We start from the raw sequence: 27,518 nt of genomic DNA on the forward strand, positions 1-27,518 counted from the left end.
CTTGGCTTTGGATCCACTCTGGATTTTCTCTGTCTGGGCCATGGTGAGGATCTCATAGGTAACAAATACTGTTCAACAGTCTGGAGTATTAGTGTAGTCAAACTGATTCAAATGTCCTCCCCAAGTAATAAAGGCTGGAGGAAGAGGCCAGCTGTTCCCAAGATGCACACAAGGACGAAAACCCACAGGAAGATCCTGTCGATAACCATGGCAACGTACTTCCAGTCATCCTGAACCTGTGACAGCATCACAGGGAAAGCATTTTCACAGATATGTTGACACTGTTGTCTTGAAAGCAAATTTCCTATAAAGGTTTTAAAGCTATAGTTTAAAATGGTGTAATGAGAATAAGAACTTACCTCCTTTGCTTCATTCTGTAGTCTCATGTTCTCTGCTATGTATTTCACACTCTCAATGGCCTCTCTGACCTCAGGGGAGAGTGGCAACAGGGACATTATTCCTTCATCTAGAGACTCGGAGCTGGAGCACTGACTGCCCCCTCCAACTCCAACAGCACTGCCTCCTGACAGAGGCCCCAGGCTACCCAGCCCTCCGCTCCCTCCCTGCAGGTCTGCAGGTAGTTTGGTGGATCTCTGGTGCCAGCAGCAGTTGCAACGGCCCTCGCAGCACAGGAACGTTGAGCCTGCACCTTTGGCCGAATCTCCACTTAAGTTATTGAGGTTGGAGAGCTCTGTGTTGTTGAAAGGCCTTTGGCGGCTTGTCAGGCCTGATACCACACTGGAGGCCAGGGCCTGAGGTTTGTGCTGCCTCTGCAACATACCTGACGAGTGAATGGCACAGGGCCTTGAATGCATGGTCTGAACACTGCCAGCCACTGTCACCTGCTCGGGGTTCCTCTCTGGCCTGGTCATGAACATCACTCTGGGTAACAGCCCCAAGAACACAGTCCTCACCCAGCAGGGCATAGTGTGGGTCTTTGGTGTGCGGTAGTGGACGTTCAACACAAAAACAGTGATGACAATAGAAAGGGTAACGAAGATCATGGTGAAGAGGAGGTACTCACCAATCAGGGGGATGACAAGTGAGGTGGAGGGGATCGTCTCCGTTATTACGAGGAGGAAGACGGTTAAAGACAGCAGGACGGAGATACACAGAGTAACTTTCTCACCACAATCAGATGGCAGGTAGAAGACGAGCACAGTGAGGAAGGAGATGAGGAGGCAGGGGATAATCATGTTGATGGTGTAGAAGAGTGGCAGACGTCGGATATACAAAGAGTAAGTGATATCAGTGTAGATTTCCTCGCAGCAGTTGTACTTGATGTCATGTTTGTAACCAGGGGCGTCGATGATTGTCCACTCGCCACTCTCCCAGAAGTCCTTGAGGTTGATGGTTGAGCCAATCAGCACCAGATCGATCTTGGCCTTGTCGTATGTCCAGGAGCCGAACTTCATGGTGCAGTTTTGGTAGTCAAAGGGAAAGTAAGTGACATCAATCTTGCAGGAGCTCTTGAATATGGCTGGAGGTATCCATGTAACATCGCCATTGTAACGAAGCAGTGCCTTCGTTTTGTCATCAACCTGGAAATCTCCGACTGCACTGTAGACAAAGAGAGAGCAAAAGAGAGAAGGTTGAGTAACTGAAGAGTTAACTGAAGGATGTGCACATTGACTATTGTTTCATGGAGACAGACATGAAAAGAGATGCTCCGTGGCTTCAGTAAAATGCACCCTCCACTGTCTCTTTTACAATCCCTTTAGAATATGCAAAACAAAAATCAATGAAGATGTTGAGCCAGGTTTTTAGTTTGTTGTTACACTCACTTGTTGTACAGCACAATGTCTGGCTTCCATATCCTGTTGGACGGCACACGAATAAACTCAACGCCTCCAAAGTCTTTTGGATTCCATCTGAGTTTGTAGTCATTCCAGATCTGAAAAACAAAACAGAATGATTAAGCCATAGCCATAATAATTGCTAACCATCTGAAAGTCAGGTTGAATTGGTACAATAGTCACAACCAATCACGTTGGTTGATCTTAACCTTTAAGCAGAATTTGACTCAATGAAGGCACTATTTATTCATCCAAAAAAATCAAAGAGAATTTAAGTACTTAAACATAAACGCACTGCTGATAAAAAGAATTAAGATATATGCAACATGGATAGCTAAAACGTAAAATACAGTACAAAGTATAACCCAAGTAGCAGAACATAGTAAAATGAGTCTAAAGTCATGCTAGCAGGATCACTAAAGTCATTAGGGTGTGTTTTCTGGGGAAAAAGTAGTTCTGTGCAACATTTCATGGTGATCCAAAGTGGCAAGCCAATCAACAGACCCACACTGACTTTACAAGAGCAAAATGTGTCTACCAAACAAGCCTACTAGGAAATGGCAGGATGCCACCTCTCCATTCTTTCAATATACAGTGCCTATAGAAAGTCATCATACCCCTTTGAAATAGTTACATTATTTGTTGTACAGCCTGAAATCAAAACTCATAAAAAAAAAAAATCCAGCTTTATTTACAAAATTTTTCCATACAACGTCAAACTAAAGAACAAAAAGGCGGCAGTTCCGAAAATGTATAAAAAATGAAAAACTAGAATACAAGGTTGGAAAAGCCATCGGTCCCCTGATTTAATACTTTGTAGTGCCACCTTTTGCTGTAATTACAGCCATCAGTCTGTTCGGATAGGTCTCTATTAGCTTTGCACACCTAGATTGAGGAATATTTGCCCATTCTTCCTTGCAGAATTGTTCGAGTTCAGTCAAATTCTGTGGTGAGCGGCGATGAACTGCTCTCTTCAAGTCCATCCACAGATTTTCTATAGGTTTTAAGTCAGGACTTTGACTTGGCCACTCAAGGATATTCACCTTCCTATCCTTAAACCACTGCGTTGTTCTTTTGGCGGTATGTTTAGGATCGTTGTCGTGTTAGAAGGCGAATGACCTGCCCATCTTCAGCTGTCTAGCAGAGGGACGCAGGTTTTCCTCAATAATTTGGGTGTACTTGGCAGCATCCATTTTCCCTTCAATCTTGACCAATTTCCCAGTCCCCGCTGAAGAGAAACATCCCCACAACTTAATGTTGCCACCACCATGCTTCACAGTAGGTATGGTGTGTTTTGGGTGGTGTGCTGTGTTCGGTTTTCGCCAAACGTAGCGCTTGGAGTTCAGTCCAAAAAGTTCAATCTTAGACTCATCTAACCATAAAACCTTTTTCCACATGGCAACAGAATCTTCCAGGTGTGTTTTTGCATAGCACAAACGGGATTGAGTGTGGCACTTTTTCAGAAGAGGCTTCTTTCTTGCCACCCTGCCATACAGGCCAGCTTTGTGTAAAGCTTGTGAGATTGTTGTCACATGCACAGACCTACCAGTCCCAGCCATAAAGACTTGTAAGTCCTTCAAAGTTGCCTTTGGCCTCGTTGTAGCTTCTCTGATCAATGCCCTCCTGGCTCGTCATCCAGTTTGGACGGACGGCCTGATCTAGGCGAGCTGTTGGTGGTGCCATACACTTTCCACTTCTTAATGATGCTCTGAACAGTACTCAAAGGGATAGCTAAAACCTTTGAAATCTTTTTGTAGCCTTCACCTAACTTGTGTCTTTCTACAACTTTATCCCAAAGGTCTTTTGAAAGCACTTTTCCAACCATAGTGAATTCTTTGCAGCACCATGCGCTACTAGTAGTGGAATCTTCAAGAAACAGCTGGTTTTATTCTGAAGTAATCCAAACCACTATAATTGATGTCAGGAGGGAGGCAATTAGCTTGGTGTTTCATCTGTAAGTTGATTGGTTGCACCTGAGCAAGTTTATAATGGTATACTCCAAGGAGCTGATCACTTAACCAAACCAGGTATTTCATTATTTAATTTTTAATAATTGTCCAGCATGTTTTAAAATGTTATTTTCACTTTGATGATGAGGTTTATAATCAGCTCAAAAAAGTTAGCTCTGATTTATTTTAATTTCCAGGCTGTAATGTGACAAAATGTAAAGATTTTCACAGGGTATGATGACTTTCTATAGGCACTGTAAGTGGTTTAAACTCAACAAGTTTGTCACAGACAGCTTTAAAAGCTACAGAACAGATACTAAAACAAAAGGGTGACAGTTGCTTCCTTCTGGTGATTATATTTTACAATATAATTCTGCTCTGACTGATTTAAACACGTTCTCTTGTAAGAGGTCCTTCATAAAACAACAAGAAGTCGTCATCTCCAATTGTGGACTATAAACAATGTTTATCCAGTACATTGTCTGAGCAGAGATATAATGAACCATAGTTCACAGTGTTAAATTAACCTTTTTGGCCACTGGCCACCAGTCATAAAACTACAATGGTAAAACAACCTCAGAGAACTATAAAAAAAATCACTTAATTAAGAAACGGTAAGAACCTAGAGTGTATTATATGATTTGGGTGGCTAGCAGGAGAGATGCTTAGAAAACTCTAAAACAGCAGGTGACATTAAAACAGAGCTTCAACTATCAGCACCAAAGAGCAATCACAGCTCAGCCCTTTAGCATGAACATGGCTCCAGTACAGATGAGGATTCGCTCAGTAATCTGACTCAAACTGGTTCACTGCACTATGCATCACAGCAGCGAAGACACCATGTGGGTCCAGTGAATGACAAAACATTAAGCCATACAGCATGTATGGTCACTGCTTTGTGTTTTTGTCGACTGCCTCTCTGTAGCTGAGGTACTGTTTGCTGCAGATGTTTAAAGGTTTCTGTCATAGTATCAAAAGAGATATTATGGAGCGTATAGCAAGTATAATAAATTCCAAACATGTCAGTGGATTTTATAGGATTTTCAAAATGTTTAAAAAGATAGCCCTGGAAGGTTCAGTGTGCTTGAACAGCTTGTCTCCATGAATAATTCATCTTTTCAGTCTAGCCTTGAAGAGTCATGTATGACAGACAACTGGATTCATACTTGATGTCCTTGCTCAAGGTCTATTTGCACAGTTATGCACCCTATACTTACATGCCTCAGCCACAGATTTGTCTCCATGATCTGATTGACTTCATCCTGAGAACAGAGCAGAATTGATAATTAAGACACTTAATCAAAGAAAAAACAGTAAATGGTAACATTTTAAAGTTAAAACAGGAAGAACGCTGTCACAGGTGATCACCCAGTTCCCCACGGAGGATTGTTTCTGTGCTGTCTGCAGGCCCAGATCCCATACAAGAGGATTAAGAGAGGCACACCTGAGTCCTCCCCGCCTGGAGTGTTACGCTCACGACAGCTGGAGCCACGGGATCGCAGCACAGCCTTGAATCTTATTCCAACAGCTCAGATTGAAGGGGGGAAGGAAAAAACTGTGGAGGTCAGGTTTGAATGTGACTTAGACCGTGAATTAACCAATCTCATAACCCAGTGCATAACATTAAGCGTGCATGTTAACATTTAGTATCCAGGAGCAGTTTGACACGGGAGATAAGCGCAGGTGGATGGTGGTTTTGCTGCATGTTTACAGCTAATGCACACATCCTGATTCTTATCACTGAATCAGGCAGAGTGCAGAGTCACAGTATATAGAAATACAGTATGTTCTGGTTCAGTGTGGGTTTTTCTTTTTTTTTTTTCACGTGGATCTACAATTGTAGCACCATTTCACCAGGCACTATAGCTGTGTAGCATACACTTCAAGCATTGCTGACCGCATGAGCTGAGGTCAAGATCAAACCAAAACTCATACACACCAAAGTCATTTCTTGGTTTTTAGTTGTTCATACATTTACGTTTCTGTGTGGAATGGAAAGAGCCATAACGTGTTAATTAGTGATCTTAAGAGTCGCTGATCTTTGAACAGGGGTAGGAAGGCTGTTCAGTCTTTAAGATAAGCTAACTGACTCCTGGATACACCTTCATATTCAATGGACAGACATGAAAGTGGGGCTGATGTTCACATCTAACTCTTGCAAGAAAGTAAGTGCATTTCCCAACATGTCAAACCATTTCTTTAAAGAAGAGTCTCTATTGCCCCTGCAGCATACGCCACATGCTGTGAACCCTCAACAGAGAGCCTCATATGATTACTGATTGTGAGATGATGACTGAGCCAGCTGGCCGATGACCCACTGATGGTCTAAATGAGCTCATATAGTGCTACTGTAATTGTGTGGGATGACCAATACCAATTGCATCTGGGTTAGGAGAATCAAGTGTGGGGAGGGAATAATAGTCATCTATCAGCATGACGAGCTCCTTAAGGAGAATAAAATATCCTTTATCTCACTGTTATCTCAAGAAGCAGACAGGTCCTCAATACTTATCTGGTCCTTCAGAGAAATACCAAAAAAGATGACTTGTTAAACAGCAAAGGAATTTTCTCGCCAAGAGTTAGATGAGAGGATTCCTTCTGCTCTCATATCTGTCCATTAGATATCAAGCTACTGCCAGATGGTTAGCTTAGCACAAAGACTGACAATGGGCCTGGGTTTGTCCACGACTATAGAAATCTGCCTACCAGCACCCATAAAGCTTACCACTTAACTCATTATATCTCATTTCTTTATTAGGGTTATTTTCTGTTGGACAGAGCCATGCTAGCTTTCCCCCATCTTCAGTCTTTACGTTAAGCTAAGCTGACGATTTGCCTTGCTCTAGCTTTGTATTTACTATTACTGTACTATTCTCAGCAAGAAAGAAAATAAATAGGTTTCCCAAAATGTTTCACTACAACGTTTAATGTAAATCAGTTTGACGGGGGTAAAACAATATTTCTAGAGGCAGTTTTCTTGTCTAAAACATAAACAGATGATGTTGGTAAAACGTGTAAAATAAAAGAGCTGATGAGCATCTTATCTGGTCACTAAGCACAAGCAGGAACTGATGTACAATATATCCAAGGCTGTTCATTTTGTGAAAAGAGCCGTCCTCCCTGTCCAGTGTGAGCCTTTTTGCTTAATTATTGAGGTCCGCCTGCCTGAGTCCAGCGAGAGCGTCTGTCCCACCAGTCTGCAATCAACAAGCTACAGCAAGACCTGCCACTACATCCAGAGGTGCTCTCATGTGAAGTGGCAGTGACTGAAGCTGTCTGAACAGAGAGGGACTCAGGCAGCTGACAGTTCCCATCCTGTTTTGGCCTGAAACACAGCCCCTCTTTTCATCCACCTCCCTCCGCAGGATTAGAAACCAGGGGCTACTGTGCACCAGCAGGGAGCATCTCAGGTGTCTCAGACAGCAATTGTCCTCTAAAACTTTGTTGTTTCAAAGCCCACAAGTCGACACACAACCTATTTCCTCAGAAGCTCAGACATGTAGCACTCTCTTTACGTCACTGTGTGATCTCTCGGGTTGTGACTACTCACTGAGCAGAGTGATAAACTGTGTGTGTCAGACTGTGGTGAAACAGCAGCCCATTACTCACGGACACTGCACACATCAAAGCTTGTCACATAAACAGCATTCAAACCTTTTTTAGGACACTTACCACTTTGACCAGCTGTGACATGGACACCTCGAACTGTACGATGACTGGATCTGACACATTTTCCACTGGTCGTATGTACTGGTTGTAGCTTGAGAATATCCCAGAGAAGAGCTTGTGCTCTGCATCTGAACAGGAGCCTCCTGAGTAAGAGCACAGGTTCAGACGTGGATCTGTCACCCTGATCTGGTTTAGTTGGTTATAAGCCAGATGAGTGTTTGATCGTTCTCATCAGTCACTTCATATTTCACCTGTTTCAGTACACCGACTACAATCAATAAGCTATTTTCTGTAATCCCCAAGGGTTTCCTTTAAGTTATCATGCTGTGTTGGTCTGATTTATTTCCTCATTGTAAAAAAAAGTGTGTTTGGCATCATACGAATGCGTGCATCCCTTTAAAGGTAATACCTGGCAACCAACAATTAAGTGTTCTGCATTAATTAAACAACACAATTAAACAGAGTCATGTAAAGCAACAAGTAAGTAGCAGGTTATCACTCACCTGGCAGGAGAAATAGAAGGAAGAAACATGTGTACAAAATGAAGCAAAGGTCGGCTCTCATCCTGCCGATCAGGAATCAGGGTCAGAGGCAGCAGCAGTAGCAGACGAGAGGAGAAAGTGGGAAGAGTGAAAGCACGACCGCAGAGGAAGAGAGAGAGGAGGAGAGAGGGTGGGGTGGTGAGCGGAGTGGTGGGTGGGGGAGGGAGAAAGAGAGGAGAAGAGAGAGAGGGAGGGAGGGAAGGAGAGAAGGAGAATGGTCTTCTCTGTGAGTTACTCCAAAATGGTATCGGAGGAAAAGTGTAAGACCTGGTTTAATGTAAATACTCAGAAAATCAGTTTGCTGTAATTGGACAAAAAAACTATAATTTTTCAAACAATGTCGCGGGTCCATCAATGCTGCAATAAATCCCCACCACCTTTCAACTGTCCAGAACCAGGACTGGACCTATGCCAGCCTTACAACAAACAACTTCTGCGGCGATTTCACTGTCGCAGACAAATTTCCATTGTTGGAATAAAATCACAAGAGTTTTGATGGAGTTGGGGTGTGTTCCCGTCATCTCGATCATTTGGTGTAAAGTGGTCATAAATCTCAGGCCGACAGTCTTTTTCCCGTCTTGATGTTCTGATAAAATCAAACATGTTTAATTTTATCATACGTTTTTAGTCTTGACATGCAAATTGTGAATGTCAATGTGAACACTGTCAACAGCCAATAGGAGTGCTTTCCTCAGCACCAAACAGGGTAGATAAAAAATGTGAGGGAGACTCCAGGCTGACACAAGGACGTGAACAAGTCTCTGTTCTCTTAGACTGAGGGAGAGGAGGAGAAATTGTTGGAGCTGTGGAGTGAAGACCCTCTCTGATGTTTATTTGTACAACGATAAAAAAAGACCACTGCAGCCCTCGAAATCCCCAGTGAGTATGCTGCAAGGTTATGCTGTGTAGCTAGCTAGCTAGCTAGCTAACTGCTGTCCATTGTAACTCTGTAACAGGACATTGCTTGCAAGCTAACATTAGCTCCTGTTTCCTACAAGCTAACTGTACGTCTCAGCTGAAGATTTTTAGCCTTACACCAGAAGTGCAGCTTTGTAGCCTGATATATCAGGGCTACTCTGAGCTACAGTGAGCTGCTGCAGTCTTCAGTAGTTGTACTGATGTTGTAATATTTCTGTGTATTTGCCTCAAAAGTAGGACTAAATCTGCCGTGTTTTATACATCATCAGAGTGACCTGATGCAGCTCATGTGATCCTCGGACCCATCAGAGAAGCAAGTTAATGCTGGACAGGTGTGTGTCTGCCACTGATGACCTGAAGACACCACAGGAGACAGCGTCATCATGGCAGCCATCAACAGCGGACACGTCAGTGTCAGTTTATCTCAATTAGAAAAGTTAAGGCTTTGTTACTCTGTGTTTTATACTGCATTTACGCTACTCATATTTCCATTTCATTGGCAATGAATTAAGTGCTTTATTTTCAAGGAGAGATTAGGCCATTTTTAAATTCAATGGTAAGGTTCCAGTGATATTAGAGAAACATCATGTTTTCTCACAAAGGTTTTATGTAATTTCACTGGGAAATAATGGAAGATCTCAAAATAAATCTAGTTTCGTATTTTAAAAGTCTTCTAGTGTATGGAAGGAATTAGAGGGAAAGGAAGTGAAATGTCTCATGCAGACAATCTATTAATGTTATCGCAAACAGAACAGGGAATGCAATGCTTCTGAACATACTCCGTGATTACTGTGAAAAATGGGCAATCATTGGATATCTAGATAACACTAAAATTATGATATTTCAAAAAATGCCATCTTCCTTTGGGAGAGACAGCACAGAGTAACACAACAGACTACACACACCTCGACTTAACCATCCCTGCTTCAGGACATTTTGTCAAGGCTGTCAGTGCATCAGCAGATAAAGCTCAGCGAGCTTATTAGAGTACAAGAAAATCAAATCCTCCAAGAAAGATTTGGCTAAAAGTTTACTAGAGTGTTATTGAGCTAATCCTTTTGTATGGAAGTGAAGTTTGGGGCCCATTATTTAAACAAGAACACTGGGACTCAAAACCTTTAGAAAAAGTATATGTTGAGTTCTGTAAAACATAGTGAGAGTGCCCAAACCGTGGCTGCAGAGCAGAGCTGGGCCAATTCCCCTCTTAATTCAAATCAAAAATAGAACAATCACATTTTGGAACCACTCAATAGAGTCAGATTCGGATTCATACCAACACAGAGCATATTTAACACAGTAAAGCCAGCTGACCCCAGGTGCAAACACCTGGAATGGAACAAATAAGCAGACCAGGTTCACATGTCAAAATGATGTGATCAAAATAATCCTCATCTCACAAATAAAACAGACAGACAATTGTGTTGTCTCTTATGTGTCTGAGGTTGTGCAAAGCGAACATGGGTAGTGAACATGGATCCTGGTGGTGTTAATATGTTCCCCACATGGTGTAGACGCCCATAATACATCACCAAATAGCCCTCAGTCCATCACATACAATCAATAAACACTGTGTGCCACTGGGTCGAGATTTGGGGGGCCCTCAGTGACAAGAACATAACAGCATTTTTCTTGATTGATTCTTTATTGATTTTGGCTTTTTTATCAGAAACATGTCACTATGTGGGTGGTGGCAGGCCCAGCACTAATTGGGACATAGCTCCGCTCCGACTCTGGCTTCCCTTCATGCCTCATTTATTGTCATTTCACAGCGTGTTTTCTGTCCATCAGGTAAGTGAAGAGCAGCTCCAAGTACTGCTCAGCCCGTCTGATGTACCCTAAAATAATAAATAGATCCCCAGCAGCACCAGAGATGCTGTTTGGTGTCTGACCCTCCATGTTCAACTCCTTTGAGTGGGGTGAAAGAATTAACACATTTTTGAGGACTTGTTCGATGTCTGTTGGAAACATAAAAACACCTACCTGTACTGCAGGACAGTGTCTCCATCCATATCTTACTGGAGACAAAAGGCTTGAGTGCTGAGTGACAACTCCTCTGGCTTTGTTCAGACTGAAACAGCTGATGGACTGTTGATGGATATGGTGTCGTGCTGTGCGGTCCCTCTTTTTCTAATGACAGGACACTAACAGGTGAATGAAAAAGCCATGAACGATCCTGAAACCTGTAAACAGAGATTAAACTAACACCTCTGTCCATTAACACAGATGCTGATCGCCTTCTCTGTACTTAAATGAAGGTCTCACAAAAGAGCCAACAGTCTGCAGAATCTCTGACGAGCCCACTCAGCACTGTTTACTTAGCAGTAAATCTAGGCAGAGTTTGTGTGTGTCTGAGTGTGTGTGTGTGGTCAGTTCAGCACATTTATGTGAGGCATTGTGTGTGTGTGTGTACCTCCACTTGTCGGGGTGTACAAATGATCACTGAACAGAGATGACTGCTGATGTAAAGGATGGGCGGCCATGAGGTTACAGTCTAACATATTGTGTTTTATCTCATCTCTTTTCTATCTCAGTGCAGATTTGTTCAGAAGCTCCTGTTTCTGTGAGGCTGTTGTGATGGCAAAAGTCCTGGTCCTACATAGACATAGAAATGACGTCCAGCTCCATCTCCAACGGTTTTGTTGTATCAACATATTTTTTTGCCTGGTCACAAATTCTCACATTTCAAGTGAACCGCTGTCTTATCTGTGTGATGAAATGTTCTTATTGGCACATCCTCAGCAAGCCTTTTGGCTCTGAGGACAAACTCTATCACAGGCAACATACATTAACTGAACACTTTGGCAAGACCCTGACAATTTTAAGACTTTACTGGGGATTTCATATACTTAATCAAACAAATCAATGCACACATTTGTCTTTATTATTCATTCTTTAATCACACATCACATTTCACAGGTAATATAAGTTAAACACAAATAAGGAATCAAATGAGAAATGGCGGCAGGCAGAGGACCCCATGTCTCAGTTTTATTGGGTATATTTCTACAGTTCTGCAGATATCCTTTGTAGACATGAAGGGAAATGGCCTGCCACAATGCCACATCATGTACCCTGCAGTTGTACCATCTCCTCAGGGCTTTAGACCAGGAGGTGTTGATTATTGGAAGACATTTTATCCATGTACTGCCGATCCTGTCTGCTCCCCTGATGTGCACAGTGAGTATTGGTTGGGTTTGACCCAGAGCTGTTAGAACTCTTTAACCCCACCGATATGATCCTACAGGCTTTAAGCAAACACCAAACAGACTTTGTAACTACTACTGGCCTGCATCTGCTTACAAGAATGCTTGTCTTAATGGCTTGATTGTGGTTAAATAAAGAAATCACATGCGAGGACTATCTGAGCTGGGCTGCTGGTTGGGAGGAATCTGACTCTGGAAGAGAGGCTGGAGAAATAAGCCCAGTGTACCCACCACACACACAATCACAAAGATCCACAGGAACATCCGATCCACCACCATAGCCACATACTTCCAGTCCTCAATCACCTGCAAATACACAGAAATTACATTTACATTAGTTTATAATTAGTTTATTATCATGGCAGTGTTGCAGAGCTGTGAGACGACCTGCTGCAGGGTGCTGCCTGTGGATGCTGCACGGCCTCTGTGCAGCCACTCGGGGGCAGAGAGAGAAACCGAGTCAATGAATGAGGGAATAAGTGGTGACAGTGAATCACTTTTGTATCTTCTTTGCATCCAAACAAACTGTAAAACCCTAACAACACATCTTACATACATCTTGGGAATATGTCTTGCAGTAGGATTATTTCAAAGGTGTTACATCCTGTCTGAACAGTAACAGTGCTTGTTGTAGGTAAGCTCATTCTTAGGATGTTGACTGGGTAATATTTGAATGGGAGCATAGTAAAGTCATATCCCTGTTAGGGGGGTTTTTATTTTGCTGACACTGACACTAAAACAGCTATTGACCCTTTCACCCCATTTTCAATGCTGTCCTTGGTAGTTTTTGGATTAAGTAATTTCTCATTCCTTCTTTCCTCCTTAATTTATTGATTTATCAGAGAAAGCAATTGATTATCCAAAGTCTGCCTGGGTCACAGTAGTACTTAAGGTTAATGGTATTCCTTCCTGTGCCTGTCAGGGGTCATAGAATAAACGGTAAATGTTATCACATCAGTACAAACACGCATAATCCAGTTTATTGGAATAGATGGAAGAGAAGGGCGAAGAACCAAGTAGGTAAGGCTTTGATGGCAGAAAATAACTCTAAACATGGCCAAAGTTATTTTAGCTACCACCTTTTAATCTTGTCACAGCATGAGCACATAAAAATGTTGCATCCAATCATATTGTCTCATTATTTGACTGATGCTGGCCACACAATTTTCCAAGTTTTCTATTTTCTATTCAGTAACTCATGTCTGGTTAGCATAAAATCTGTAAACAGGAAGTTAACAGCTCTCTCTAAAGTTCAAAAATCCACCAACCAGCCAAATCTCACTAATTAACCCATTTTTCACTTGTTAAAAATATAAAAAAACATCAATTTGTGGTTTTAGAGTTATTATGTGCAGCAATTACAGTATTTCCTAACTAACAACTTTGTATCCATTACTTTTTGCAGTGTCTCAACATGGCTAAAATAGTGACAGTGTGTAACTTTTGGGTGTTATTGCAACTCAACCAGCTGCTGCCCTGCTGACGTCACGCTGCCCTGCTGCTGCCATGCTACCCTGCTGACGTCACGCTGCCCTGCTGATGTCACGCTGCCCTGCTGCTCTGCTGACGTCACGCTGCCCTGCTGACATGCTGCTCTTCTGCTGCCACGCTGCTCTGCTGACCCGCTGCCCTGCTGACACGCTGCTCTGCTGACACGCTGCCCTGCTGACACGCTGCCCTGCTGATATCACACTGCCCTGCTGACATGCTGCTCTTCTGCTGCCATGCTGCTCTGCTGACCCGCTGCCCTGCTGACACGCTGCTCTGCTGACACGCTGCCCTGCTGATATCACACTGCCCTGCTGATATCACACTGCCCTGCTGCTCTGCTGACACGCTGCTCTGCTGATACGCTGCCCTGCTGACGTCACGCTGCCCTGCTGCTCTGCTGACACGCTGCTCTGCTGATGTCACGCTGCCCTGCTGACACGCTGCTCTGCTGACACGCTGCTCTGCTGACGTCACGCTGCCCTGCTGCTCTGCTGACACGCTGCCCTGCTGTCCTGCTGACACGCTGCTCTGCTGACATCACGCTGCCCTGCTGCTCTGCTGATGTCACGCTGCTCTGCTCCTGTCACGCTGCTCTGCTCCTGACACACTGCCCTGCTGCCCTGCTGACCCGCTGCTCTGCTGACGTCACGCTGCCCTGCTGACACGCTGCCCTGCTGACACGCTGCTCTGCTGATGTCACGCTGCTCTGCTGCTCTGCTGCTCTGCTCCTGTCACACTGCCCTGCTGCTCTGCTTCTGTCACGCTGCTCTGCTGCCATCTGGTCACTAAAATGTCACTAATGAGCTGCTGCTCGTGAGCTGTCAGGTTGCCGTGGTGACGGTGCCTGCAGAGCCACACACTCTTTTCATTGAGATTACAGCTGTGACACACCTCCGAAAATCCAGGTTTTACTCAAAATGGTACGTGTCACAGCTTTAAAGCTTTAAATTAGGTGGAAACAGCTGAGGGTCTTGTGACCTGGTTAAAAGTTTAATGGAGTCTCTAGCTGACAGTAAGAGGAAGCTATAAGCTTTCTAAGTGGAGGAAGTTGAAGAGAATTTGAAAAATACATACACTCTGATCATCATCGTCTCCCATCATGTGCTCAGCCACAAAGCGCACCCCATTCACCGCTTCCTGGACATCAGACACCCAATCTGAGTTGCTTCTCTGCTGGAGGTCCTGGGTGGAAGTGAAACCGCTGGGAAGGTGATCGGTGGAGCGCAAGTCCCCTTTCCTGTTGGAGTAGCTGTAGCTTAGTGGAGGAGCTACGTTTCTGTGTCCCGGGGTGGAGAAGGCAGAGTCAGAGGACAGCAGGGCAGAAGACGACATGTTGATACCTGTTTTGGATGCAACTGGGTAACCCAAGCCCAAAATGGCTCTCCTCGCCCTTAGACATCGCTGTTGGCGAAGTCTCTGGCGTGCAGAGTTATTGTGAGGGCGTCTCATGAAGAGTAATGCAGGCAGTTTGACAAGAAAAATCAGCTTGACCCAGGATGGCATAGTGTGGGTGCTGGGAGAGCGGTGGTGCACGTTGAGCACACACACACTGGTGATGATGGAGAAGGTCACCAGCACCATGGTGAACATCAGGTACTTGCCAATCAGGGGCACATCCAGTGAGGTGGGAGGAACAATCTTTGAGATTAATAGCAGGAACACAGTGAGAGCCAAGAGAACAGAGATGCAGAGGGTCATCTTCTCCCCACAGTCTGATGGTAAGTAGAAGACCAGAATGGCCAGAGAGGTGATCAAAACACAGGGAATAATGAGATTGATGGTGTAGAAAAGAGGCTTCCTTTTGATGATGAAGTCATATGTGAGGTCTACATAGGTGGGATCCAGAGGGTTGACAGTCCGTCTGCCTGGCAGCGCCAAGATATCCCACTCCCCACTGGGAGTGAAGTCATCCATACTGGCCACCTCAGACTTCAAGATCAGGTCAATCTCTGTGTGGTCGTATGTCCAAGAGCGGAACTTGAGGGTGCAGTTCTGCTGGTCGAAGGGAAAATGCTTGACCTCGATCTTACAGGCGCTTTTGTAGATGGCTGGAGGAAGCCAGTTGATGCTGCCATTGAAAAGGACAATGGCATTGGTGAAGACTGTCACCTCATAGGTACCATCAGCACTATGAGAAGAGAAAGACAGAAGAGTTTAGAGAACCTGTGAATCAATCTCTGCGGCTTGTGTTCTGAACCCAGCAGTCATAGTGAAGATTGGAAGAAAGCCACACATACTCAAGATTTGTTTTGTTTCTACTGCAAAAAAAAAAAAAAATTCACAAGAACAGCCTAAAATAATAAAACCATCATATATAAACTCTGTAGAGGCTTCAGAGAATCAATTTGAAAACGTATTAATGGTGAACAGAACAGAACCCCCCCCCTCATTGCTGTCCAAAAACATTTGAACCTTATACGGACAACATTGGCAGATTCTAAAAATAATACAAACATTGCACATAGGCATGTAAAATCTCTCTGTAACGTAACACTCGTTCCAGTGACGCTTACTTGTTATAGAGGACGATATCTGGCAGCCAGATGTGTCTGGAGGGAATACGCAGCTTGTCGATACCTTCGTACTTTGCAGGGTCCCATGATAACCTGTAATCCACCCAGTGCTGCAGACGCAAAGAGGCCTGGTCATTAGTCTGACTTCCACTCACTTTCTCAAAACCAGCTCATTTCTAATTACATGCTTCATTATCAGTGAAATATGTTTGGAGCACAATCACAGTTTGTTCCACGCTCAGAGACAAAGACTGGATATGGTTTAATCCAAGTTCAGGGGGAAGGACATTTAACAAGACATAGGCTGGCTGAGAGTATATGAGTCTGAGCTTCATTACACTTACCTGAGTGAGCCAGACATTTGTGGTCATGATCTGTTCTCTCTCATTCTGCAAATGCACAAGTGAGGTAGAATTACTTTCACAGCAGTTTTCACGCAAAGACAATTAGCTAATGTTAAACTGTGTTACCTGACCCTGAACACTGATTTAACACTGAACTGTCTCGTTCTGATCCTGGACCCATGAGGGTCTAACACTCTTTTCAGCTCTGGACCTCGGAGGGTCAACTGAGCTAAGCTCAGTGCTGTCTTTCTGCCTCCTCATCTGGATTGAGGAGAACTCTTCCCCAGAGCCCTCTTACATTCCTGAGGGCCTCTGCCTCAGTTTGCCCTGTACCAGACCAGGCCACCCTGTTTCATAGCAGCGGCACGAAGTCCTGTCTGAACCAAGCTTCTCAGCACCAGCAGGTATGACCCAAAGTCTGCCAGCTGATCATCAGAGCAACAGGAGCACGCCAGCAGGTTAGCACTGAGCTGCTAACTAGCAAGGGACAAAGGAGCGACGGGATTCCTCCAGCCTGCAACCAGGACAGCAAGGACAAAGAACCACAACCTTCTCCCAGCCTGGTTCATCAACAGGCTAAGAAGCAGCACACTTAAGGACCTTCTTCTCCCATTTTAAGGACTGGTTACAAACTCTAACTGGGCATATATAGAATAGCATAACTATATACATGGCTAAGCAATAGTGTAACATTGTTAATGTATTGGTTTTGATTTGCTTTATTGAGCACTGAGTTTGATTACTGTGATGTGTTGTAGTTTACTGTGCAGCCATAAAGTAAAGTTGAGGTTAGTTGCTCACACAGACACAGTCTACATGCAGACTAACCATCCTCTCCTGACCTGCACCTTTATCTACACACTCACACATACAGTTTACAATAGGCCTCGACTGAGAGACAAAGCTAAGCTAACAGCTGCAGCACTTAGCTTTACTTTGTCTGCCTCTGACCCACACACCAGGGGGTCTGGTAATCATCATTTGGCTTCCCCCACCTTTTATGGTCTTCCATCTTTCATTCCTTTTGCCTAGTCACACGTACACACCCCTCACACACACATACACACACACACACACACTCTCCTTATCCTTTGTTAGCTAGTCAGTCACACTTAGTTAGAATGTTTATGATTGATTTTGTAATGTTTTAATACACATGGTGTCTTCTTTAATATTGTGTGTGTACTGAGTGAATACTGCCAACCTCTACTCTGTCAAGAACTCCGAAATCCTTCAGCTAGCTATCAATGTGATAATTTTGGTAGTAGTTATTAAGTTAATTATTAATCATAATACCAAATTGATAGTTTAGTAATTTTATGAGTTATTTAATTAATTCAATTAAATTAATTCAATTAAACTATCTTTTTCCTCGTTTATCAAGGTGGTGCCCCAATCGAGGTGGACTTAACACAATGTCCCATTATTTTAAATAATTATAAATTATCTTTGATAGTTATTAATTATTTCTGATAGCCAAATTGCCCCATACAAGGTACCAAACATTTTTGGTGCCGCCGTATGAGATTATTAATTGTCCAAACATGATTGGAACCCCTACAGTTATTGGTGCCCAAGATACCAAAGCACAACACCAGTTAAAAGTCTATTCTAAAGAACCCTTTGGAAGATTTGGTGGTGACCAAAAGGTATTATAGTTCATTAATAGGGCTGCAGGGTATGTCAGACAAAAAAGACCTGAATAGTAATAGCAAAAAGAAGAGCATTTTCACTAAATATCCCAATACTATCTCTTGGTTCATGGTCTGTTATACAACTGTGTAGCTTGAACTTACTAAAACCCAGTCGACCTACAAAACGCAGATGATACAGCTGCTTGGAAATGCTGAGGACCAAGAGAAGAAGGCGTCCTGTGTTGGTGTCACAAGAATACGAGAACATTTTGTGCCCAGAATTCATTACGATCTCGATCTCGATTTGACGATGTCAGCATCTAAACAGCTACTTTCTGACTCTGGAAACTTTCATTGGAGAGCAAAAGTTATCAAAGATTTGAGGATTGTGTTGTAACATTGAATTCAGGTGAACCTTCCTGCATACTGTCATCTCTAAGCTGCATTTAGCTTGAAATGAGGTCAAAAGTAACTGAAATCCTCTCTTCTCAGATTGCTTGTTAACATGTTTGTTGGTGGCCCTGTCATCACACTGCCATGACATACACGCCCCATAAAGTGATACCAAATGCCAATTACTCCAAGGGGTACAATGCAAACTCATACAGTGAGGCTGTGAATGGGCCTTGCTGCCTCGGAGTGCAGCTGGGAGGAGCTGCTGCTGTAAATCAGAGGAGAGCCTCTATCACTGAGGCTAAAACAGGTTTATGGCCCCGTTTAATCCAATGTGCTGAAGTTTCAATCTGGGCATGACAGAGGCAGAGATCACAGCTGACCACATTTATCCTCTACTTTATCCATCTGTTTAGAGCTGCACCCTCTCCACACAGGCTGCTTTGTGATTAAGTACTTTCTCAAAGCGTTGTGGCTCTTGCCCTGTCTTTTCTATCATCCTCTTCATTTCACTCTGTCTTTGCTTGTCCCTCTTTGTCTCCCCAGGACAGTCTCCCTCAAACATAAACACATGCAAACACATGCTCGTGGTGGGCAGGAGTGTCTGGAGCCTTACCACACTGATGAGCTGAGCCAGAGACACCTGCAGCTTCACTGTGACTCTCTCTGTCCTGTTGACGGCCGGGCGGATGAGTGGATTGTAGCGACTCTTTCCCAGCAGCCAGTTCATGAGACGCTCCTCTGAGTCGGCACAGCTGCCGCCTAGTGACACAGTTTTGATCAGTGAACAGGTACTGAATACACTCCCAAAATGTCAGTATCAAGACAAAACTACACCTAATGTTCTATGGAGAGACCAAACCCACCAACCCCTTAGGCCATGGACACTCTGTGACTTCATAACGGGTTAGGGTTGGTTGTTGGTTGCTGTAGGAAGGTATGGTGGAGTCCATGCTACTTGCTTGTTCCTTACTGATTTTGAATCCATTTGACCCAACAATTACAGACTGGCTCCATTTGTCGGCATAACTGTATTTCTTAATGGAATGAGTTGATTGTTTAAAGCCCCTACATTCAGCTGTCACACTGAGCTATGTTTGAAATTGAGGATGGAGCTGTGATGGAGTGAGCTTTCATTGGTGAATGTACCGTAGTGGCTTCCCACTTTGGTCCCAATTACTGATCCCCACATTACTGATTTCTGGCCATTCAGAGGATTCATACTTGGGACGTGTCAATTACAATTTAAAAGTCAGCTTAAGTGTGCAACGAAAGACTTCATTTAGCGTACCAATGCTATGGAAGACAGTTTAGCAAACCCCAAATAACATCCACTGCTCATGTTTGGTGTGAGCTGGAGCGTATTTAAGTTCCATAATGTGCTGTCTTTCTGAGTGAAAAAACGTAAGTGGACAGAGAATAATAAACAAGCAGAAATTTCTTCAGAGTCTTGAGATTTGACTGGATCCCTCCAAAATGGCTGCAGCTTTGCAAATATGGTGGTGCAAGCAGCAGAGGACTACAGCCACACACCCCTCATGAGGGTGAAGGATGAGGGAGAAATTAACAGATTAGACTTCAACCAAACACAGTATTAGCCAACTGATACCCAAACGCACTCCTCTGATCCATGACGACCACAGCCTGCTAGCTAATGCTCAAGTGTGCTTTTATGTGATGGGTGGAGAGGGCTAGTTGCCTGCAAATCACATTTGACTGGATTGATTTTCATATGTGCTCTAGAGCTGGTTGATTATTTTGTTATATATTTGTCATAAAACAAGTGGTAAATGAACAATAGACATAAGGATACAGAATTAGAACTTTGTATGTTTTATTTATTTTGAAGTTAGAGAAATGGTCACTTTTTTTAAACTCAGCATTAACTGTTCATAGGTCCATAGCAGCACATGAAACATGAAAGCTGAAAGCAACACGATTATCCACCAGCTTGACATTCCACATCCTTAGTTTCTCCGTCTTTTTATAAAGGGCGCACTACCTCCTATTGTGGCACTGAATGTTGGCGCCATCCTGTATGAAACTGGTCCATTATCAGAGTAAATCATCAGTTCGCTGGACAACAATCGTTGGTCATCACCCTGCGCAGTATGTCCTCTCTGCCTGCCTCTGTGCTAAAGCTGGCTAAAGAAAAAAAATTGAAACACTGAATAAGAAGTCAGCAAATCTGTTCCTGCTCACTTGAATGTGTCCGACTGCTATATACAAACTGCACATATAAATTGTCTTAAGGGAAACAGCAGCTGTTAATTAAAGAGGCCACGGATGGCTGTGTTGTGGAAATTATATTGAAATCTTGTGAAGGCCTCAGTGTCCTTTCCAAATAAGTAATTACATTTGGGATGAGGGCAGATATTTTCACAGCATGATAATAATTCTGTTCTTGCTTAAAGGCAGACCACAGAATGTATCTTTGAGATGAGAAGGAGCCATGAATGGCAACACTTCCACTCCATCCCTGATGAATGATGCCATGTCGGGTGAAGCCAAGCCTGATTGAAACTGATGATCTGTTTTTCCCATCTGGAGCAGAATGAATCCATGTAGCACTACCTCTTCCATTTCCTTTACATCCAGATGGTTATTAATGCCCCCACGTGGTGTAAAAGCTGCTGAGTCAACTCTCCAGTGAGGTGAGACTCTTACTGATGGGCCCCTTGAGGAGGAAACGCTGCTGTTGTCAATATTCTGCAGAGGGATGCCCACCCCATGTGCCGTGTGTGAAGCTATATGATGATGCACTGTGCTGTGGGTGAGAACAGTGTTGGACTCCAAAGTTTCTCCTCTTGCTGTTGCTTGGAGTGTCATTATCGTCCCTCAGACTTCTGAAGCTTGGATGGCATGGCTTACCAACAGTCTGGCCCCACAGGTCGGCACATGCCGTCATTTGGCTGAGGTCCCACCGGCACAGTGGGACCTCCACAGCTCTCTGTAACAGATGGCGTGTTCGTTGTCAAAGCCCTTGGAGACCAGAGTCAAACAAGCTCTGCCCTCCCCAGAGGTGAATGCCACAGGCAAACCACCCAAACCTGTGATTACCTGCCATGAAATTACACACACACACACACTACTATATGTGTGTGTGGAGGTTTAGTGTTTCAAATGGGCAGCGTCTCACGAGTGCTGTGTTGACATTATGTGTGTGAGTTCAGGCGTGTTAATACGATGCTGGAGTCAGCCGCTGTGGAGCTGATAAGGTCACTATGCCTAGCACACTGGAAGTCGGAGAGCCCACACGTGTGTGAATGAATCAGACCATGGGCCAAAAGGCTAAATACGCTTTCTTCTTTCTTCTCTTCCACTCCTTCATGGTCCACCTCTTAGTGATTTGATAATCAACAGTTATTAATAAGAATTGGGCATTATCACTCCATCTGTTTGTCCTCCCCTTTATATACAGGAAAAGGAGAAGTACAAAGTTTTGTCATAACTGACTGATAAACACAGGGACACTGGCAGTGCCACAGGATGAGCTACTTTACTTTCTTGATTTATCCTGTAACTTTGAATCCCAGTGATCTCACTGAATGAGGCCACGCTGGTCATGTGAGACAGTGAAGTAAAGTAAAGAGGTTTCCTGATGCTAATCAGGTCATTCTATGGGCTTAGGAAGCTGTTTCTAACATTGTTCAGACTTCTCATGTTGTAGACGCCTATTGGTTAGGGTTAGTGACCCCACACTAAATAAGTCAGACCTTCATTTGAATGCTGATTTGGTGGCTAAAGGTCACATTTGACAGCAGGACTGACTCAACAAATTACTTACAGCAGCAATGTGCAGAAATACAGTGGCATCATGTCTCTGCTGAAAAAACTCATACATTCACAAAATGATTCTTTTTGAAATCTCGGCTATCTGCATATGATCCTACCATTACAGCTGCGTGCAGCTGAGGCACTGAAGTGAAAACTAAAATCTGACTTCGGGACACTAAAAGAAAGAAAATCAAGTCAGAGCGTCTCGACCCAAAGCCACCCGGAGCTGCCTCACCCGAGCACTTGCACAAAGTAAAGAAAGACACACTTACAGTGAACTAAAGAGAAGAAGTACAGGATGGAGAGAGCCCGAGTCATCTTGTCGGCATCGTCTGGTCCGCGGAGCTGTCACTGATGAAGTCTGGACGCTGCGGGGATCAGCGCTCCTCCCGTCGGACATGCCGGACCCCCCGCGCTCCCAGTTTGGACGCTGAAGCAGCGCTGTGCTGATCTCTGAGAAACAGAGCATTAACCGCGGACCGGCGGGGCTACTTCCTAACAAACCGCACCGTAAAAGTCACCGACTCCCCGCTCAGTGAACGCGTCTTTACGCGCAGCAGCGTGCCGAGGCGCGCAGCCCTCTCTGCAGCTCCTGAACCAGGTCTGAGCCTTACAGCTTTAGATCAGCAGCTTCAGATGGTCGCTCATATGTGCCGTATGTACCTCTGGACATGTTACTGACCTAAGACATGATGGGGTATGATTGTGTATGAAGTCAGCTCCTTCATTCCTGCTCCAATTAAAACACCCTCCAAGAAATAATTTTTAGACCCCATGTCTGAGGCTTTTCTACAGATTTAAAGTAGTAGTTTTATACTGTTTAGTGTGCTCGTCTTGAGCCCAGCATGTAGCCACAGGTTAGCAGAGGGCTCTGGTACGTCGGAGTTTAGAGGCGGGTGTCCACATGTGGCCTCATTGTCTGCATGAGCTGGTGGCTTCGCGCTGCTGTGGAGCCACTCAGGAGAGGACAGTAAAGCATTCTCTGGTCCTGAATGTGAGATTTAGTGCGGTCCAGTCAGACCAGAGGCAGCGAAGTAAATTTACAGTGGCCGAGCTGCTCACAGCCTCATTATAATGGCCAGTAAAGGAAGTGTATCAGGCCTGCGGAGCAGCCCCAAGGACTCACCTGGGGTTATAAATTTGAACTGCAAAGACTTCTATGCTGGATCATTGAGAACAGATCAATGGGGGCTGATGAGGTTTGACCCTTTCATGTCTTTTGTCAGCTGGATGGAAACAGGGCACACTTCATTTGTTTCCACGGTCTAATATGTGTCACAAATACTGTTTGCACAGAAAACAAATGTTATCATGAAACAGCATCGGGTTTAGATGGTTTTTACATCGTATCCAGATGCAAACAGAAACAGCTGAATCTAAAGAGCGCATTGCTCGCTGTCCTGGTTGCTTTTATTTCACATTAGTGTTGAGTGAAGGTAAAACTGACCAAATAACAAAAACTACACCTGCAAAAACATTTTTGTTTGCTGAAATAAAATTGAAAATGAAACCTCACAAAAAACACTGACAAACTAAAATGACAGAGAAAATGTCCCTTGTTTTTTTAACAAGACTTTTTTAATCTTTCATGCCTAATTCCCCAAAACTAAAATGGATTAAAACTAAACTGAAATTAAAGGCAAAACAATAAAATCTAATGAGAATTGCAAAAGTATGTTAACCTTTCATCTTTCCTTTGAGGTTAGTCTGAACTTTTAACTGCATATAACATAACAGCAGACATGATGGTCACTCTGGTGTCTGCAGGGTCTTTTAAACTGTAGAGAAACAAAAAAAACAGCTTTCCTCCTCCTGAGATGAATGTAAAAACTCACCGTGAGGCTCAAACGACCACGTGAAGAAACTGTACTACAGAAAAGATTACATAATGAGAAATATAATGGTAATGCTAATGCTAACACAGCCATCCATACCCCTAACCTTCGTCACCATATTTCTGACTGCACCACCTCTTTGTGTGAACATTGCACCCATCCTACTTGTTGATGTAAAAATATTAATGATTAGTAGGAGACGAGGTTCAGAAGATGCATCAAAAGAATATATATCACTTTTTTATCCCATGTCATTATACAAATACACAAAAATGAAATACACAGTCAGCTCTAATGATTTTACAGGGCTCATTCTGACATCTGAACCCTCATCCTATATGCACTATATGCCCTGGCAGTGTACTCTGAATATACATTCATGAGTAGTGAAACATGAGTCCTCAGAAATGGACCATGAGCCAGCTCATTTGGTAAATGGCCGACTACTTCATCATGGTACACTGTGATGACAATTTCCAGACACATTCTGTGAAATACTCAATATCTACGATATAATTACTGAGTGCAGAACAAGAAGGTTGTTTGGACTTTGGATCAAAGCCAAGGCTCCCATCACTAATAGGGTCCCATCGCTAATATCTCAATGGATTTAAGTATAAACACTTAAAGCGCCAGTCTGTATTATCTGCAGTAGGGTTGTCTGAGGTCTTTTGGTCAGACCTCCCAGAAGAAAGATTTAAATATGTACTTTGGATAATTTGTTTGATGTCAAGTGTGATGCTGCAAACAGAATTTCATGTTTCAGTTGTCCCGGCTGAAGCCGCTCCCATCCTGCTAATGTCTGCTAATGTCAACATCAACATCCATCCACTTTGTATGATGACCAAATACCTCAGAAAATCTTATACTAAATCAGCCGATTTAGTATGCTAACTCAGTAAACTAAGAGTTGAGGTTTCTCTGTATGCAGGGAGGCATGATGGAAGAGAAATGGCCAATCAAAGAATTGCTGCTGTTGCAGTACCACGTTGCACCACTGCACTCCCATGCTGTGAGGGATATATATCAAGCAGGCAGTTCATTACCCAGAGTGCCTGGCTGCTGGAGCACAGAGGCGTAACCTCATGTGAGGAAATCGATTGCCCACCATCCTGCAGGAGGATCAGCTCACCTCATTGGTTCATGCGAAATGTTTTAGTGTTATGATCATAATCCTTTGTTACAGCTGAGGTCCGTTTGTGTGAGCGTGCGTGTGCACAGATGTGTGTTGATAGCTTCCCGTCATGTAATTTCAAGTAAAATTTGTTTAAATCTTTTAGGGTTTAACTTGTATGGTTTAACTTGTACCCCCGAAACATTTCTTTCTCAGAAAAATGTGCTGTAAGATTTAACATACAAGGTCACCTAAGCTGAATATAAACATAGCTGTAAAATACACATAAATATGTTCTAAATACACTCTCTGCCCATCAGTGGAAGCTCTCTCGTTGTTTTATTGTCAGTGACATCAAGTCTGCTACACTGCTGTGATGTGCTACATCCTCAACACTACATTAATAACAGCTCTGGGGGGAGGACGTTGTTATTGAAGAGCATTTGGGAAATGTTTTGCTCATACCTCATGGGAAGCTTTTAAATACAGCAATTGGAGAGTAGAGCAAAATAAGACAGAATGCAGCAGTGTGCCAGTGGGAGGTTTTATCTCCATGGTCCACATCATGTTCTATCAGAGTGAGCGGTCAGTAATGAAAAGTCTCTGGAGAGTCCACATTAGTCTGTTCATTAATGTATTCAGCTTCTCAGCAATAGAAAGGAAGGTGAGACTGCTCCCAAGTGTGAAGTCAAATATGTCATACAGCAAGAGCGATGAAGATAAATGATCTTACATCTGCAGACAGAGGAGGACTTGATGTGACCTCCTGAATGTACTCTGCAGGGCCATTATTATAGCCCTGGGAGGGGTACAAAACCACACCTGTCTTGGAGTGCAGCCCCACAAATCCTGAGGGAATTAATTGGTCTGGCCATCCCAGACCTCCTTTTCCCCCCAGAAGTCTGATTTAGAGGTGGCCTTCTCCTGATGTCCACATTCAAGGAGCTTGTCTGGTCGTTTTAGCCATCAAAGCCTTCACCGAAGTGGACTGAAAGTTGAAATGCTGGTTTACGGCACAGTACACCACAGATTTGAAACTGAGAAAAATGATTTTTTCATTTTTAGCTAGCTATTATATTAAAGAAATTATAGCATTGTAAATGGTGCTCTGGAGACAGAATAAATAAAAAATTAGAGAGCAGAAGCAGTGACGGGACCTAAGTGTACATGTACATGTCAGTCTAAGTGTGTGTGCACATGTACAGGTTTGTGTACAGATGTTGTCAGAGTGTGTGTAATCTAAATGCCTAATGTAATTTAAATTTAAAACACCTCAACAGCCCGTCTGTGCTAACAGACGTCTACTATTCGTCACTGTGAGGTCTCTTACACAGGAACTATTTGCTGACATGCCTCTCCACAATCCCAGCTGACTGGAATCAATTCTCTCTGCCCAAGATGAGATCTTAATGTGCCTAGAAGCGTGTGTCTGCAAAGCATGCAGACTGTGTCTATCTGTAAATCTTGCCTTTGTGCTTTTCCGGTCACAATAAGAGTTAGATGGTGGTAATAAACGAATGCTGAGAGAGACGCAGACAGAGGGAGCAGCCAATCAAAAAGAAACAAACAATGTTCAACAATAAATAACGTGAATGCAGGTAGTTTGGTGAACAGACAGACAGATGGTGCTGCTAAAGAACAAAGGTCGTCAGCTCAGCTTTCTGAGGAAGTGTCACTGCCTCATCCAGATTATTTCAAATCCATCCAATGTCCTTAGACATTATGACTTAAAAAGGAAATTATGTCTGACACCTTGAGAGAGAATGCCCCCATGATTATAAAATAAGGCCAAAACTGGTGCATAATTTATGCATGTTAACAGCTGTGGTTGAAAATATCAGTCATATATTCCTCATCACTGTGAAAGAAGTCCCTTTATTTTCCAGTCTTCTGGTTAGAAAGAAAATTGTGTGAGATGCTGATTTATGATGCAGGTTCTGGATATTGATTGTTTCCCACCTTAGACACAAAGTCTGACAAAAGTATTGAAAACATTCAGCCCAAACTGTAGCAGGATTTATCTATTAGAAAAAGAGACCCACTCGAAAATCAAAATGCAAAATGAAGAAATAGAGAACGTCAATGGCTTCAGGTTTTTAGGAACAATTTTAGATCCACAGATTCAGTTTGATAAAGATGTAAAAAAAGACTAACCTTAAATGTTTCAACTTAATCAGGCACTACACACCCACTCAGGCAGCTCAGTTATTTTGGCATTGTTTGATTTTCTCTTATTTCTAATTTTGTTCAACAGTATGGGTGAAAGCACCATCATCAACAATCAGAAACCTCACATCCTGATACAACCCAGCACTGAAAATGGACAAAAAGCCTGTTCGG

The 27,518-nt window shown here is 43.4% G+C and overlaps 2 protein-coding genes across 2 annotated transcripts; both read right to left on the bottom strand.

The window, feature by feature from the left end:
• LOC139205533 (neuronal acetylcholine receptor subunit alpha-3-like) lies at positions 1-7,960 on the bottom strand. Its single transcript, XM_070835819.1, has 6 exons — positions 7,918-7,960; positions 7,418-7,557; positions 4,963-5,007; positions 1,785-1,894; positions 360-1,560; positions 1-236 (listed from the first exon to the last, which is right to left on the bottom strand). Exons 2-6 carry the CDS (start codon positions 7,436-7,438, stop codon positions 108-110), a joined length of 1,506 nt encoding a protein of 501 aa, XP_070691920.1. The 5' UTR covers positions 7,439-7,557; positions 7,918-7,960; the 3' UTR covers positions 1-107.
• Positions 7,961-12,111: 4,151 nt separating this feature from the next.
• Positions 12,112-22,547, bottom strand: chrnb4 (cholinergic receptor, nicotinic, beta 4 (neuronal)). Its single transcript, XM_070835937.1, has 6 exons — positions 22,502-22,547; positions 19,069-19,214; positions 16,426-16,470; positions 16,082-16,191; positions 14,643-15,696; positions 12,112-12,383 (listed from the first exon to the last, which is right to left on the bottom strand). Exons 1-6 carry the CDS (start codon positions 22,545-22,547, stop codon positions 12,219-12,221), a joined length of 1,566 nt encoding a protein of 521 aa, XP_070692038.1. The 3' UTR covers positions 12,112-12,218.
• Positions 22,548-27,518: the final 4,971 nt, after the last annotated feature.

Source organism: Pempheris klunzingeri, chromosome 1 (assembly GCF_042242105.1).
Source record: "Pempheris klunzingeri isolate RE-2024b chromosome 1, fPemKlu1.hap1, whole genome shotgun sequence".
Taxonomy (NCBI): domain Eukaryota; kingdom Metazoa; phylum Chordata; class Actinopteri; order Acropomatiformes; family Pempheridae; genus Pempheris; species Pempheris klunzingeri.

Bases quoted from the DNA above. Each gene is read 5' to 3' on its own strand.
- LOC139205533 (XM_070835819.1), bottom strand. From the start codon at position 7,438: ATGTCACAGCTGGTCAAAGTG. The intron at 1,561-1,784 runs GTGAGTGTAACA...CTTTGTCTACAG, and splicing joins GACATTGTGCTGTACAACAA to TGCAGTCGGAGATTTCCAGG. The intron at 237-359 runs GTAAGTTCTTAT...ATGCTGTCACAG, and splicing joins TACAGAATGAAGCAAAGGAG to GTTCAGGATGACTGGAAGTA.
- chrnb4 (XM_070835937.1), bottom strand. From the start codon at position 22,547: ATGACTCGGGCTCTCTCCATCCTGTACTTCTTCTCTTTAGTTCACT. The intron at 16,471-19,068 runs GTAAGGCTCCAG...GTGCATTTGCAG, and splicing joins TGGCTCAGCTCATCAGTGTG to AATGAGAGAGAACAGATCAT. The intron at 15,697-16,081 runs GTAAGCGTCACT...CTCTTCTCATAG, and splicing joins GATATCGTCCTCTATAACAA to TGCTGATGGTACCTATGAGG.